Source organism: Homalodisca vitripennis, chromosome 3, assembly GCF_021130785.1.
Source record: "Homalodisca vitripennis isolate AUS2020 chromosome 3, UT_GWSS_2.1, whole genome shotgun sequence".
Classification (NCBI taxonomy): Eukaryota; Metazoa; Arthropoda; class Insecta; order Hemiptera; family Cicadellidae; genus Homalodisca; species Homalodisca vitripennis.
Window position 1 is genome coordinate 158,679,198 of NC_060209.1, and position 14,788 is coordinate 158,693,985.

The 14,788-nt window shown below is 32.0% G+C and overlaps 1 protein-coding gene across 1 annotated transcript in view; it reads right to left on the minus strand.

Moving 5' to 3' along the window:
- Positions 1 to 14,419, minus strand: part of LOC124358420 — a 108,598-nt gene extending 94,179 nt beyond the window's left edge. The window contains exon 1 of the mRNA XM_046810718.1: positions 14,245 to 14,419. Within this exon, the coding sequence (XP_046666674.1) occupies positions 14,245 to 14,419 (175 nt within the window). The remainder of the gene's footprint in view (positions 1 to 14,244) is intronic.
- Positions 14,420 to 14,788: the final 369 nt, after the last annotated feature.

Genomic DNA, 14,788 nt, shown 5'->3' on the forward strand with positions numbered 1-14,788 from the left:
TTTTAGGTATTAGAACTTTCCTCTCAACTTTTATTTTTCATACAGATATTTTTATAATTCCTTACAGTATTATTTCCACTTATCAGTTGCATAAATAAAATACTTTTCAATGTCGATCAAAAAACTTCCAAAATATTTGACGACATGTTTTTCTTGTTTTAACATTCAGTTTTGTTACATAAAGAGGGTAACGATAAATATTGCTTCCGTGGAAATTGGACAACTTATTCACCATTGCATATATATTAATCAAGTAGTATAAAAATGGATGTCATCTAAAAAATACTTAAACAAGAATTGTCAGTCTTAATGGATTTATAGTATATTTAATATTTTTAGTAATGATATAATGTTTTTGTTAAGTATAAAATGTGTAATACGCCATTATAAATGTACTGTAATTGTATTATACGTATTTATTTCTTTTAAAGCCCTACTTTGAACAAATGTTTATATAAACTTAAACATAATATATACATTTCGTAAAAACTCCACTCTTATAAAACCCTTTTCATATTGACTCAGATACGGGTAGTTCTATAGAATAATTTTTGTACGTTCTATAGAATCATTTAAGCTGGAAACGTTTGAACTGAAATGATTAGCTTTAATCATCTTCCATAGATGTTCACAGTGCAGACGAGCCTAATTCACTTAGCAGTCTGGTTGACATTGTGAGAATGTAGAAGTCCAACCGCAACGTCTACAATCAATTCTCAGCCAGAAGTGTTTACAACGCAGACGAGCCTAATTCACTTAGCAGTCTGGTGGACATTGTGAGAATGTAGAAGTCCAACCGCAACGACTACAATCAGCTCTCAGCCAGAAGTTCTCACAGCGCAGACGAGCCTAATTCACTTAGCAGTCTGGTTTGCATTGTGAGTGAGTAGAAGTCCAACCGCAACGACTGCAATCAGCTCTCAGCTAGAAGTGTTCACAGCGCAGGCGAGCCTATTGTAGGGAACAGTCTGGTTTGTTTTGCCAAAATCAATCAAATTAGTTTGGGAAACACTATTGAATGGCTCATTAATAATCGTGTGGACTATGGCAAAGCAACATGTTTTAAGCTAAGTTAGTGACGTGATGTTTATTTTCTGTGTGTTATACATAATCATTGCAATAGAGAGAATGTTAATTTGTTCGTTAAAAGGAGTGAATTGAAGTCCTCGAGATTACAGTAGTGGATGAAAAAGAGATAGCACATGTATAAAACGTTAACTGGCAGTCCAAGCTGCCACAACATTAAACAATAACGTTATCACTGCCACCAGCTCAACTGTAATTATCTTTTACTGGTAGAAATAACACGTGAGTGTATGTTTGAAAAATGTGCACTGGTTCTTTAAGTATCACAAAATATACACAATAGTTTAGAAGTATTGGATCATTAAAAACTTCATGTTTTAATTTAATAACACAATAAGAAATTTCATGCTAAACAATAGCTTGCGGGCTCTCTTTGGTTTTGAGGTTAGATTTTTGCTAATAATCATACTAAATAATATTTTTATGGTCAGTGTAAATTTGGTCAGACCTCTTCGTTTCACCTGCTTCAATGTCACCACTGAAGACTGGTTGGGAATCGGACACTGGTGTTGATGGATTACTTAAGGAAACAAGCCTGTAACCGTGGATGTGGTCTTTGTAAGCATTTTATTTAGAGAGATCGTTGCGGTTGTTGAAGCCCTATTCAATGCAATACATAATAGATATCCAACTATTCCGTTTTTCGTCCCAGGATTTCTGTGTAACCAATCACCAATCGCTTGTGTACAAAATCAAACACTACAAGTTGTTGGCTCAATGTGGTGGGGGACACACATTCACTGTATATTCAGCGCAGCTTTGGCTGCAAAATAATTTGAAATATACTTCTTTTTCTGAAAATTGTGTCCTAAAGCAATAATTATATTAAAATCCAGTAAATGATTTCGAAGTACTTACATTGCTCAATTTCTTTGGGTATTCGTTTATTTATCGTTTTACATATTATTATGACATTTAACTTGATGAATTCCTTTAAAATTCTATTTCCCATATCATAAGAACTCACTGCCCGCATAGCCTTGGGAGCTCAAAAAAAATAAAAATATTCCACTTCTACACTTTTGTTTCTCAGGATGACGATATAGGCTTGCTTAGCATGAGACACTATGTCATATTGTGTGTACCGTAATGTTTCATATTTAGCGGAATCACGCAGGCACGAAGGTGAACGGTCTTTTGAGCTTAAAATCAAGTTCAGTTTAGGTTATAAAATAAACCGGCATGTTTGCGCTGCATGTCATTATGTACCTTTTACACTAAGTATTATAAAAGTAGTCTAGTTATAAACGTTATAAAAGTTACTCTAGAGATAAAACAAGCATTCGTAAATTTGAGTACAAAAAGTCGCCAAGCTTAAATTTTCATAAGTAGTTTATACATTTTCTTATTAGAAAGTTTCAAAACTTATTCGTAGCGAGCACGTAATGTAATAGTTAACATGTGTAAAAAATTCCATGCAAATCCGTTTTGGACTTTTTCACTGGTTGAAAATTAAACTGCGTCACGAATGCAATTTGTTTTTGTCTCCAACTCAACCCACGAGCGTTTACTAAGCTACTTCTACAGCTAAATAATGAACAAGTTAATAAATAATTTCAAGCCAATATAAAATTGCATGGTATTTTTTAATATCTAAATCACATTTAAAAAAAAGTGTTTCACTAATGTACAAATGTCTCAGTCCCTAATACTGCGTATGTCTGATTTTAATTCTCACTACCAATTTTGGTTATATTACAACTTTTGAATGGTTTAGCTTTTCATTCGTAACTTGATGTGGTGAAGTGCATGCCAAAAATTATAATAAATCTAACTCCCGAATCAGTAGTTTATTTTATTCTATCAACATTTTAATAGCACAGATACCACCCGAAATACAATTATTTAATTCTTTACAAATTTTATTAAATCAGATTATTAAACCTTTATTTTTTACTCTAAATGATGATCTATGTTATGTCAACCAATTAAAAAATTTTTTTTAAACCATTAAAGCATTTAGCAAAACAAAACAAAACAATAAGTGTAAGAATTAAACAAAAAATTTGTAAGCAATATCATAATTTGTCTGTAGAGAATTTTAGAACTATATTTAAAAATACTATATGACTTGTAATATGAGGAAATATGGATAGTCACAATATTTCAGCTGGAGTAGGCTGCATATGACTATTCACTCACCACAAGACATAATATTGTATAGTGCCCATGAAAATATCATGAGCTACAGCAAAAAAATGCGGTAGGTTAACCAGTAGAAGTCAATGATCTTCAATACATACAATTGCAAGAAGGCGACTAATTTTAAAATAAATGTAAAACCACAAGTAATTCCAAGGAATCTTTTTTAAATTATTTTTTCTCTTGAAATCATGCTTTCGTTCACGGCAACCTATCTTGAATCTTTTAGTACCAATTAACGCATTGACGAATAATAATTCTTCTTCAACTATACAAGCAGACTTGCACATCATCCATCATAACAGATTATGAAATAGTTATAGCAATACACAAATGGATCTTTTTCACTTATGTATATGCCACTTACATATGCCAGAATGCAATATGAATATTACATTGTGTTTAAACGAGTTTGCATACAAATTGAAATGGATGGAGTAATGAGTACAGATTTTGAGGTAGAAGATTGGATGTAAAGTGGAGTGAGACGGTTGTGCTTATTCACTGCAGGTTGATAATATTCTCTACCGCGTAGTAGAGTGGCTCTTTAGTTTAAGAGGTAGTTCGAAAGTCTTTGGTATTTTTATTTCATCACGATGGATTCTAACAAGTTTAAAAAATAAATAAGTAAATTATAGTGTATATTGTATCCAGACTGGTTTATAGTGTATAGTTTCAAGTCATAAAACCAATGGAATATTACTTTTAAAAGGCCTTTAATGAATTCAAAACATTTTTCCAGTACACTTGCAGGTTTTCTTATTTTTAGCAAACCAATGGAGTAACATAGACCATAATTCAACCGAATATTTCTTATAAAAAGAAAATAAATAATGTTTTAATGCGACATTTCAAGAAAACAGCTTAATTTGATATTCGCTAACGCTTAATTAATACCAGTGTTACTATAAGATACACATTGATTATATTGCTAGTAAACTAACTCTATAAGATACAAACATATTTTTTCCATTAGTGTCTCCGTCAGTACATAAGAGGCAAAGCTCTCACTCACTCAGCAATCATTCTCTAACTTCAGAATTCTTAAATTATATATAATTTAATATAATTCTTAAAAGTTGCATGTATACTTCTATGATGATGTTCTGGGAACACTGTTCTTACTATAAACTATACTATAAACTTCTTACTAATAAAACCACTATTAAATAATACTATTCAAAACGTAAATACTCTTTGAAATGTGTGCAGATTTAGTCTTGATGATAAAGATTGCTGAAAGCGACAAGTTTAATGTATGTAAATATTATTTTCAGTTGATATATATTGGTAATAGGAAATCAAATCTATTGTTATTAAATATGATGTATTTGTTGACTTTCAATTGAATTAAAAGTTCGTAGTTACATTTTTGACACAACGAAGCCACAAACTGTGACTGTTCTCGCGGGAGCTGTTAATAACACTAACAAGCGAGGATCAGATCACATCGGACCTAATTGCCTCTAATCTGTAAACACATCATTATGTAGTGTGTTTTAAAAAATTATGCAACAAATTCTCCTGCTGTTGCATAATAATATCATTAAAAACTGTATCCCTAAATATTATCAATAGGGCTATAATGCGCTTATTTTAAAACTGTTAGTATATAAAATATATTAAAACTCACTCTTAAGTTAAGTATCAGTAAAAGAGCCTCCGTTTCTTCCTTTTGATGAGATGGTCTAAACTGAGAAAATCACTGGTTAAGATACAAAACTTTTGTGGATAGCAATATTTACTTAATTTTACGGAAACTTTTGGCATAACCCTTTCAAATAATATAATTTCTAAAGACAGAAATTTGTTTTGATCTGTTCCACCTAGAGTAGTAAGAACTCGCAGCAAATTTTCGGAGCATCTTATAATCAGCCCAAAGGAAACAGGTTTAAGTAGATTATGAGGTTGAAGATATGAACATTTACAATATGTTCATCAAAGATAACTGGAAGTGATGTTGTTTTTCTTTATAAGAAATAAAATTCCTGACGATTCTGTCTGTAGGCTACGTTATTGCATATTAGTGGAGGTGGATTGAATAATAAAACCTTGTCGAGTTTTCTACTTACCTTTAAAGTCTATGATGATGATTATGTTAAAACGATTTAATTTATATTAAAATATTACACTCCTTAATCGTGTCCTAATAAACCTTTTGGCAGTGCCCCAAACACGATGTCTTATAGCACTGAAGTAAATACATAATTAAATATTAAATAAACAATGTATATGTCTCTTAAAAACACGGTAAATTATATAACAAATTATATTCTTTCTCATTATTCAGTTTCTTCAGTTATTTTAATTGAGTTAAAAATGGTATAATTGTTAGAAGTTAATTAAAAATTTAATCACACTGTCAGTTTGTTATGCAGATTTTAAAATGAAAGCCTTGTTATTAAAATAAAACGCACTGATATTATTCACCGTAGCTGTTCAGTATTTCACCCGACAGACAAGTAAACACGCCGCGCCGCTCCGCGAGTGACAGCCTGAGTTGATACAGCAAGTTGACTTGGTGCGAGTTACACAGAACCTTTTATCCCGTTTGTTTACGCGACCTGACTGTACAACTGCGACGTCAACCTGGTGAATCTTGTTTATGGGAAAACCGTGTTTTCGGATAAAACTGTTGCTTTATGGATTTAACTTCTATTTTTTATATCTACCACATTTTCATTACCAGTTGCAGTTTCACTGTGTCAAATGGAAACAACGTAGAGATATATAATTTATAATTTAAAAGCAATTACATTCTATTTTCAACAGTTCTTCGCGTACGACACCCTCCTTCACTACATTTTTGGTGCCAGGATCTCATTTTTGGTAAATCAGATATTGATTAAAATTAATAGGGAAATAGTTAATAAACGTCTAGATTAAACAAGATGTTGTAAAACACGGCACACATAGCTAAATATTTTCCCGGCCTAATCAGTCATTAATATCTGTTCACCGTAAACTCAGTTCAAATACAAATTTTAACTGCCGTGTTGTAATCGACTATCCATGAAAATGGTAAGTAAGATAAACCTTATGAGAGGGGTCGATTATTGAGTCAGGCATTGACTTTTATAGATGAAAGATATTTTTGTATTTTGTAATTTATTTCGTGCATATATCTGTATAATGCTACTATATAAAAACCAAAAAATCTATTAGAAATGGCTATTAAAGTCTACTAATAAACTATAAACAACAGACACATATTATTTTATCAACATACACATAGCCTAGCACTAAATGTGGTACAATATATTGTACTTTCATAAGCCAAACCAAAACAAAACACTGTAATGGTAATCACTAAAAGCCCTGACTGAAGTAATAACCCAGTAAATAACTACAGTAAAAATGATGGAAAAGACAAGGAATAGGTAATAGTTTCTAAGTGTAACTAACTATCTAAAAATGCGACAACCTATCTAACAATGGTATGTAAAACATGGTAGCTAATGTATAACCAACTCAAGCCTAACTTATAAGGTTATGTATAGTTTTTCACCTCGAAATAGTGGTTCATTAGTGATAAATAATCACAGTTAAATAGTTTTAAAATGTTTAACTGACAGAATCACAACAGTTTTGACAAAAATATTTATGAATGACTGGACTATTTCCATTAATTCCTTGTTTTAAATATTCAATGAAGTCCAATAAAGTTTTGTTTCTATAGAAATAATGTAAAGGGTTCCCAGAATAATTTAAAATTCAAAAAGTATTATGATAGTTTTTTATTATTTTACAAAAGAAAACTCACAATTCTCCATTAATTTGTGTTTTGGAGAATACACAAATATTTGGAGAATTGTGAGTTTTCTTTTGCAAAATAATAGAAAATTGATATTCCAATAAAAAGAGCTCCTCCTCCTTCATATTATGATAGTATTTATATATCTTAACCACAATTTAGCTGTTATTAAACAGTTGTCCCTTTTAAGTTTGCTAAAGAGCCTAAAAGCTTTTGTTTAAATTTAAATTTTTGAGAATGTTTAGTGTACGGTGCTAAAAAAGTAGTGTATTGTAGAGAGCAAAGACAAAGTAACTATCTAGCTTCTACTCCAGATGGTTACGGCTACGGATTAATACATCTAATTTATTGGAAAACAATTAAAACGCTATTATAAAAAACACCTTAAGCAACATATTGTATATGTTTGTGCATAAGATATTGGTAATTGGTGGCTACTTTGGCATTGCAATTTGGCATTTTTACAATCGACTAAGGAACAATGTATCATACAGAAAATGTTTCCCGTAATCCAGAAAACAAGACATCTGTAAGGCATACGCTGTTATAAACAATCATGCATAATTATGAATTTTTTTGCTAACTAATTTTTTCCATAAATTATAAGTATAGAAGATTTAATCAGATCACTATAAACTAAAATTTTTTTTATGTAAATATAATCATATGTGGGTTTCCAAAGTTTAAGATTTTTCATTCATAATAGTTATTATACTTGCGTACCCTTTTCCATAGATATGCAACTGCACGCTCACTGTCATTGATACTGTTGCGTTTTAGAGAAAACAATGACTTTGCATGAAGAATAGATTTCAGTTAGCAGTAAAGTGATGTAGTTAGTTATTATTAATAACCAAAGAGATGCAATGATTTTTTAATAAGTCTTTAATATGAGGATCAATTCATTCTTCAAGTAAGAGGTGTTAATTAAATGTATTACTATATCTCAGCCAAACCTCAAACTAAGATTGTAACGCAGTCAACAATGCATGAAACAGTTTGAAGCCCTATTCTTAATTTTATTGAGTTAAGACAATAGTAAAAATAAATATTCATTGTACTTTGTTTATTTAATTAAAATTTTTAGAAGTTGTTGTTGAAATATTTATATATAACAAAATTCACTGTAATACATATTTTCTTTATTTGCGTTAGTAGTTATCTCGTATAGTTAATGCCGTAAGATGGCATTTTATGCTGTAAAATAATCTTTAAGGAAATAGAAATCCGATTAAAAATCTTGTCATTCGAACTTGTTTCCTTTACATTGGATCTCTTTCCATTAAACGAAGCTGCTTCCCTTTGAGGATAAAACTTCAACTAACGATTTCCATGAAACTGTCAGAACTTGTATGTCAACCATTAAAACTTTTAAGTAGGTAGGTATGAAAATGTAATGAGTTACACACAATTATACAGTATGGATTCATTATAGTAAAAAATAGCTTCATTTAAAATTAATCGATAGTTTGAGTACTGAAGTTCTCTATAACTCTGTTAATAGCTATGTTCATGTTGGCGTTTACGGAATTTCGTTGGATATTTTACCTACAAGCAGAGAATGTTTTATGTATAAGAAAACAAAAATAAGAATTCTAAAATTGTTAATAATGGGTTATGGAGTCCTGAAAATTTTTATTTCAGGTGAAACTTTATCTAGGCCGGTTACTCAAAGATTGATTGCTTACACAATTATAACATAAAAAATGCTCATTTCGTGATTGTATGTAATTTAGTTTTGTTATTTGTATTGTTTACTAGAATCATTAAAATATTGCCTAATTACTTTTTATTTTACTTTCTGTAATATTTTCAACCTTTCACCTTTGAGTTGTCGGTTCTTAGGTCTTAACTTCAGAGAAAGCTTCTTAGCCCTATCTTTGTCTGTTGAAATAAGACATCTACCTCTAAATACATTATTTTGGTTTTGACAATGTATTTATGTAAAACATAGACATCATTACGAAAACATGCCATTCAGAAATCATTTCAATGGAAGTGTCATTAGGCATAGAATACATATGTCACACGTTTGTGACATGAGGTTGCGGTATGGCCGGCTCTCGGTCTGTCAGTATGTACCCTCTCCTGGAATGCACTTGCTGACGTCACGTAAAGTGATGATGGCACTCCACAGCAATGTAATGTCACTTAGATGTTAGATGACGTCATAGATTATTGTGGACTAGGACAATACCCTGGCATTGGTGCTATACTCCTAATATGTGCATAATACATTAAATATTAGCAGATACTTGTTAAAAAAAATGTTTTAATGCTTATAAGGGCTTCAATCATGTCAATGCTTACCTAAATGTATTAGGTTGATGAAATTTCAGTTATTAATTACTTTAATGAGCAGTTTTCAAAAGGATAAAAGAGTTCCTAAAAAAACACTATTTCTCTAAACATAGATAATTTTAGCCTAGTTTAGATAAATGTACTTCATCTGTCCATTTTATTCATCAATTAAATTTTTCTATTGTTTTCTACTTTTCAGAACAATAAACAATACTTGAGTTATAACCTAAAAATTCTTCTTGGACATTTATTTCTAAAATATATGAAAATATCTTAATTTAATTAGTGTAGCCCCGCAGGCTAAGTGTCCTATATCATGAACTTAAATGATTTATATATTGTTATTCATTACATTTTTAACACGAATTACACAAAATAAATAACTTTTACACGTGTATAGGTAGCGTGGACTGAATTTAGCGTATTGACACCAAAAGTGACAAAATAGAATATGTTTATAAAATTTTATATATAAAAGAAGTTTTAATTTTTATAACATTTTATATATACAAGAAGTTTTAATCAAACCCCTCTAAGTGATGAAGATTGATTGTCTTAATTAATAAGGAGGTTCAGAATTTTTATGATTTTGGAGTTTACTTTTTTAGTTTTAAAATTTTTCAAAAGTTGCCCTCTATTGAAAAATATAATATGATTTCCACTTTAAGTTATCTAGAAAGTTTATACTCTAAAATCGTCACTCATTTAGGTCCAAATAATCAATTTATTTTATAACTTGTTTGTTAAACTATTACACCGATTTTAAATATTCCGAGGGTTCGTTAAAATAGGTAATATTTTGTTTTACCTGCTTTAAAAATTTACTTATAATTACCTAATTAATAATATGTCCTAAATATCAAGAAAACATACACCTTTTAAAACATAAAATGATCCGTATTTCTAGACATTGCTAATTTGAAAATCATAATTGGAGATAAAAGTATAAGTTATGAAGGTTACTTTATAAACAGTTGTTACACTTTTTGCCATATTGAGTTTAGCTCCTCAGTTTCGTGCAGCGTCTTACGAAACAATGTTTCCTACTAATGAATAAGTGAAGAAACTATAAATATAACACATTTCGAATTTGGTAACCTTAACTATATCTTTATGTTATGTTTATACGGTAAACCATAATTGTGAATAGAAAGTGGTATAAATAATCCACATTTTTAGTTCGATTTATACCAAAATCCGGAATAAACTATAAGTTTGGAAGATTTTAACCTCTAGGTGTCCTTTAAGTTTTTAATATGTAATGTCTAAATATAGATATCTCATATATAGTGCTCCACATATCATTCCGTTTCATTGGCGTATTTTTTAAAAAGAAACGTGAAACGGTTTAAAACGTTTTATGTATTACTAATCTTTTATTACTGTATTACTAGATGTGTTACATTGTATATAACCATCTTATTACACAATACGCCATTAATAACCTCTTCTCTTTAAATGGACAAAAATAATAAGAGAGTATTGAAGAACGTGAAGTAACATTATACGTATCACCGTAAAAATGTGTATCAATAATAGTTATTGTTATACTAAGAGAATTGAAATATACGATGTAGTATGAAAATATGAAATTTTCTATAGCTCCGGATTAACTTTAGACAATATTATAAAATTTATTGATCTTAACATCAATTCAGAGTCATTAAATATACGTTTTGTTTCAGACTCTTATTTTAACATGAAATACGGTTTATAATATGGTTTTGTATAATTATAATTACCTAATGCATTATTATTTGTAATATATTTACTCGAGTTATTACTGTTAGATTGTAGAGGAATCTTTAAAATAATTCTGCTGCGTAAATATTAAGTTAAAAATAATAATTATAACTGTTCTAATTAACTGTTAAAATCCTGTTATTTTAAATACATATATATATATTTATATATGCAATAAAAATATTAAAATTAATAGCGAAGTGATTAACAGTATTTTAAAGTACCAGCAACTAAAATAAATTATACTGCTGAAAGGTAACTGTGGAAAGAGTAAACATCGTTTTGTAATTTTACTGAATGTTAACTTAAGTCAACTCAGAGCGAGATTAAGTACCATTCACAGAGTTCGTTTTAAATTAATTTAAAATAATAAAATCTACTTCGTTCATAGTCTGTTTTAAAAGTGTTGTATTCATTGCCTTAAATAATATTTATCGAGCATTACACTTTTATATTTTTCAATACATCAGCAAGTGTTTATTACACCTATACTAAGTATTTATAAATGTTAAACTTACAATTAAAATTAAACTTCTTTGGCAACCAATATATTAGTGAAAGCATTAAGTATATAAGGAAAATCCTTGAAGAAAAATTAAACCTGTATTAATTAAATCACATGCTATAATAAAAAAAACTAATTAAATTATGTTAAACTAAAAAAGTAATGTTGGCGTTGAATAAAAATAAATAATATATTTCCTATTTTTCAACACATTTTGTCAACCCATTGTTAAAAAATTAGGCTTCAGTGCTGTTTGAGCATTTTATGTACGTATATTCTCATATAAAATGTATTATATGTAAAGTTTTATCAATTATTTTAGACTATTTATACTTTTAATAACTGCTTTATATAAAGAGTAATATAATATTTTTCTTAATAAAGAAAGTTTAAATGTTCAAACCAATTAAAACATGTTTTAGGTCTGTTTATGTTTTAATTCCACTTCAAAACTGTATTGGAATAATTGGAGAGTTGTACACCAGAATAATATGAAAAAATACTTTTATAAACAATAAAAATCCCTTTTTCAAATAAAGTAATTTAATTTATCTCATTAATGCATAATATATACTATAATGTTATATAGTACAAAAGCAAACGCATTGTAACAAATCATGGCAACAATGTCAAATGAGAAGAAATTTTCTCTCAACTGTAATATACATTATACATGAGTATAGTGATTTAACTAGGGTAGTAGTATAAATATATTGCTAGTAAATAGATGTTAATATTTTAATCAAACGAACTAATATTGATTATACTTTAGGTATACGTTTAACTAATTTATTGTAAATAAAATAAAAAAAAATACCTGTTAATATTCAGCGTTTCTTAGATACATCTGTTTTATAAAACAACACTCGACATTTAAATCTATGTAATCCTTCTACATTAATATACTAGTAATCCTTCTTCAATAGTGCATTTCATCTTCTACTTGTCAATTAACTATACGTAAGTGTAATTTTGTATTTTTCATTTATAAAAGTAAAAGAATAATAAATGAAAAAGGTCTTAGCAATTGTGAAAGGTTTTCGGCCTTTGACAATTCGATCTCAACATTTAATCTGATTTGTCCATCTCCTTCTTTGTTGTACGTGAGAACTAGAGTAAAGCTCTTCAACATCTTCAAAAGATAAATCGTACTATTTCAGTAGCAGAGTAATTTTCATTGTTTTGAGCAATAACATTAAATAAAACCGTAAACTATTTTACTTTAAAAGAATTTCAAGAAAAATAGGATGAAAATTTAATTTATAATAAATAATTAAATTGATTAATTTTTACTTGTACGAAAGTAATTAATTTGCTCTTTGGCATTACATATGCTTAATGTTTCAGCGCTTCTTCATACTAATAAAATAAATATAATGAATTCATTTAATAAAAAAGCTGACTTTTTTAAGATTGTGTCGTTTTCGAATGGAGTGGTATACATTTTGTGACAGATGAAAGTGAAATTTTGAAGTTGTGAGCCACATGCTGACATTCAGGTATGGAGATAATTCAGGTAGACTCTGTTTCAGAGATACGATGTTGAACCTGTTTTCATCACCTTTTCGTCGTGCGTGCTAATTTGATGCTTGATATTTTCTTCTCATGGGTTGAATTTTTTAGTTGGTTTATGTGTAAATGCCAGATAACTAGTTACTGAAATGAATAAATCTCTCTCTGGCAGCCGTGTGTGACCAACAGAGAAACAACAAAAACTTAGGAAGATAGATTGCCAGGTATTTTATCCTCCAATAATATCCATACGTATTTAGATGTAGGTTCATTTCGTGGAACCTATGAAACTTTTTTTTTTTTTTTTTTTTGAGGGAGAGGCAGGAAAAATGCAATTACGCACACAGGTGGCCAGCCTGTAGTGTGGGACTCCCCTAAAAACGGGTTTACCCACTAAAAAACCTCCTCTACTCTTTAGGATTCTAACCTGGGATTGTTTATCACATTACTTCAGGCTAGGCCTAAATTTGGCTTAAGCCCGTGGGGCTCGCTCCTTATCCAGCCGCTCGGTCAAGGGATCTGGGCCACTTCGCGGTCCAGATCGGGTCTCTTTTCCAGGAGGATGCCCCGGACGAACTGTGACAAACAATCCCAGTTCCCCTCATCCTCCATTATCTTTTCGCAGACCGTATCCACCGAAAAAACCCCGAGTTTTCTTGTGGCCTCCAGGCGGGGCCTTTCCCAACGCGGACAGCGGAAGAAGGTGTGTTCCGCGTCGTCGGGAACGCCCGGGCAGTAGATGCAATCCGGTGAATCGGTCTTGCCCATCCGGTTCAGGTACGACTTGAAATAGCCGTGACCTGTCAGGAACTGCGTGAGGTAGTAATCCACCTCGCCATGCCGCCTTTCGACCCCATGGTTGAACCTGCTCGATGAGTCGCGCAGTCCATCGTCCTCGGGTTTCGTGCTCCCAGCTGTGTTGCCACTGCTGGAAGGTTCGGGCACGCTCTTCGGATCTTGCTGCGTCCTTGCCGATCTCGCCTTGTCTCTGATAAATCGCCTTCCTCTCCCCTGCCAAGAGCTTGACAGGGATGACTCCGGCAACCACCAGGACGGCAGGCTCGGATACTGTCCGATAGGCGGAACACACCCGGAGCGCAGCTTGACGCTGAAACCCATCCCCCAGGTTGGTCACCTCCATCGCCAGATCGACCTCTTCTTTCCTCTTTCCGGATCCGGACGACGATCCGGTGTCACTAACAGCCTTGAACGGCACCGGCGGAGGGAGGACGCGGCACCGGCGGAGGGGAGGTTTTAAGTCTCCTCGTCGGCGTCCCAGTCGTCAAGGTCGGAGACCTTTGCATAATTGAACTGCGCTTGAAAGCGGCTTGCTCCTTCTCCTTTCCATTACTCCTGTATGTAGTTTGACAGTCCATGCTTTTTTGTCACCAGCGCATCGTGCGGCAAGGAGCGGCCCGTTCATTGGCCGAGAGCGGGTGTACCCTTGGAGGTCCTCCTCCCGTAGGAGAGTGGACGCCCCTACCCCAGTTCCCCGGGGCCCGAACCTCCGTTTGCCCAGCACCGATACACACAAGGTGCCGTACGTGCTGGGGGTCGCCCGTGGCAATGCAGAGTCCGATCCCTGCATCCATGCCGCACTTCCTGACCAAGGACCGAAGTAGCTGGCTTCTGACAACACACACTGGAGAGGGCCATCGGCAGTGCGAGGCACACATCAGTCCCTGCAGCAAGTCAGGGACACTCCCAGGACTCCCCAGCATGCGCCGGTCGAAAGAAGGTGGAAG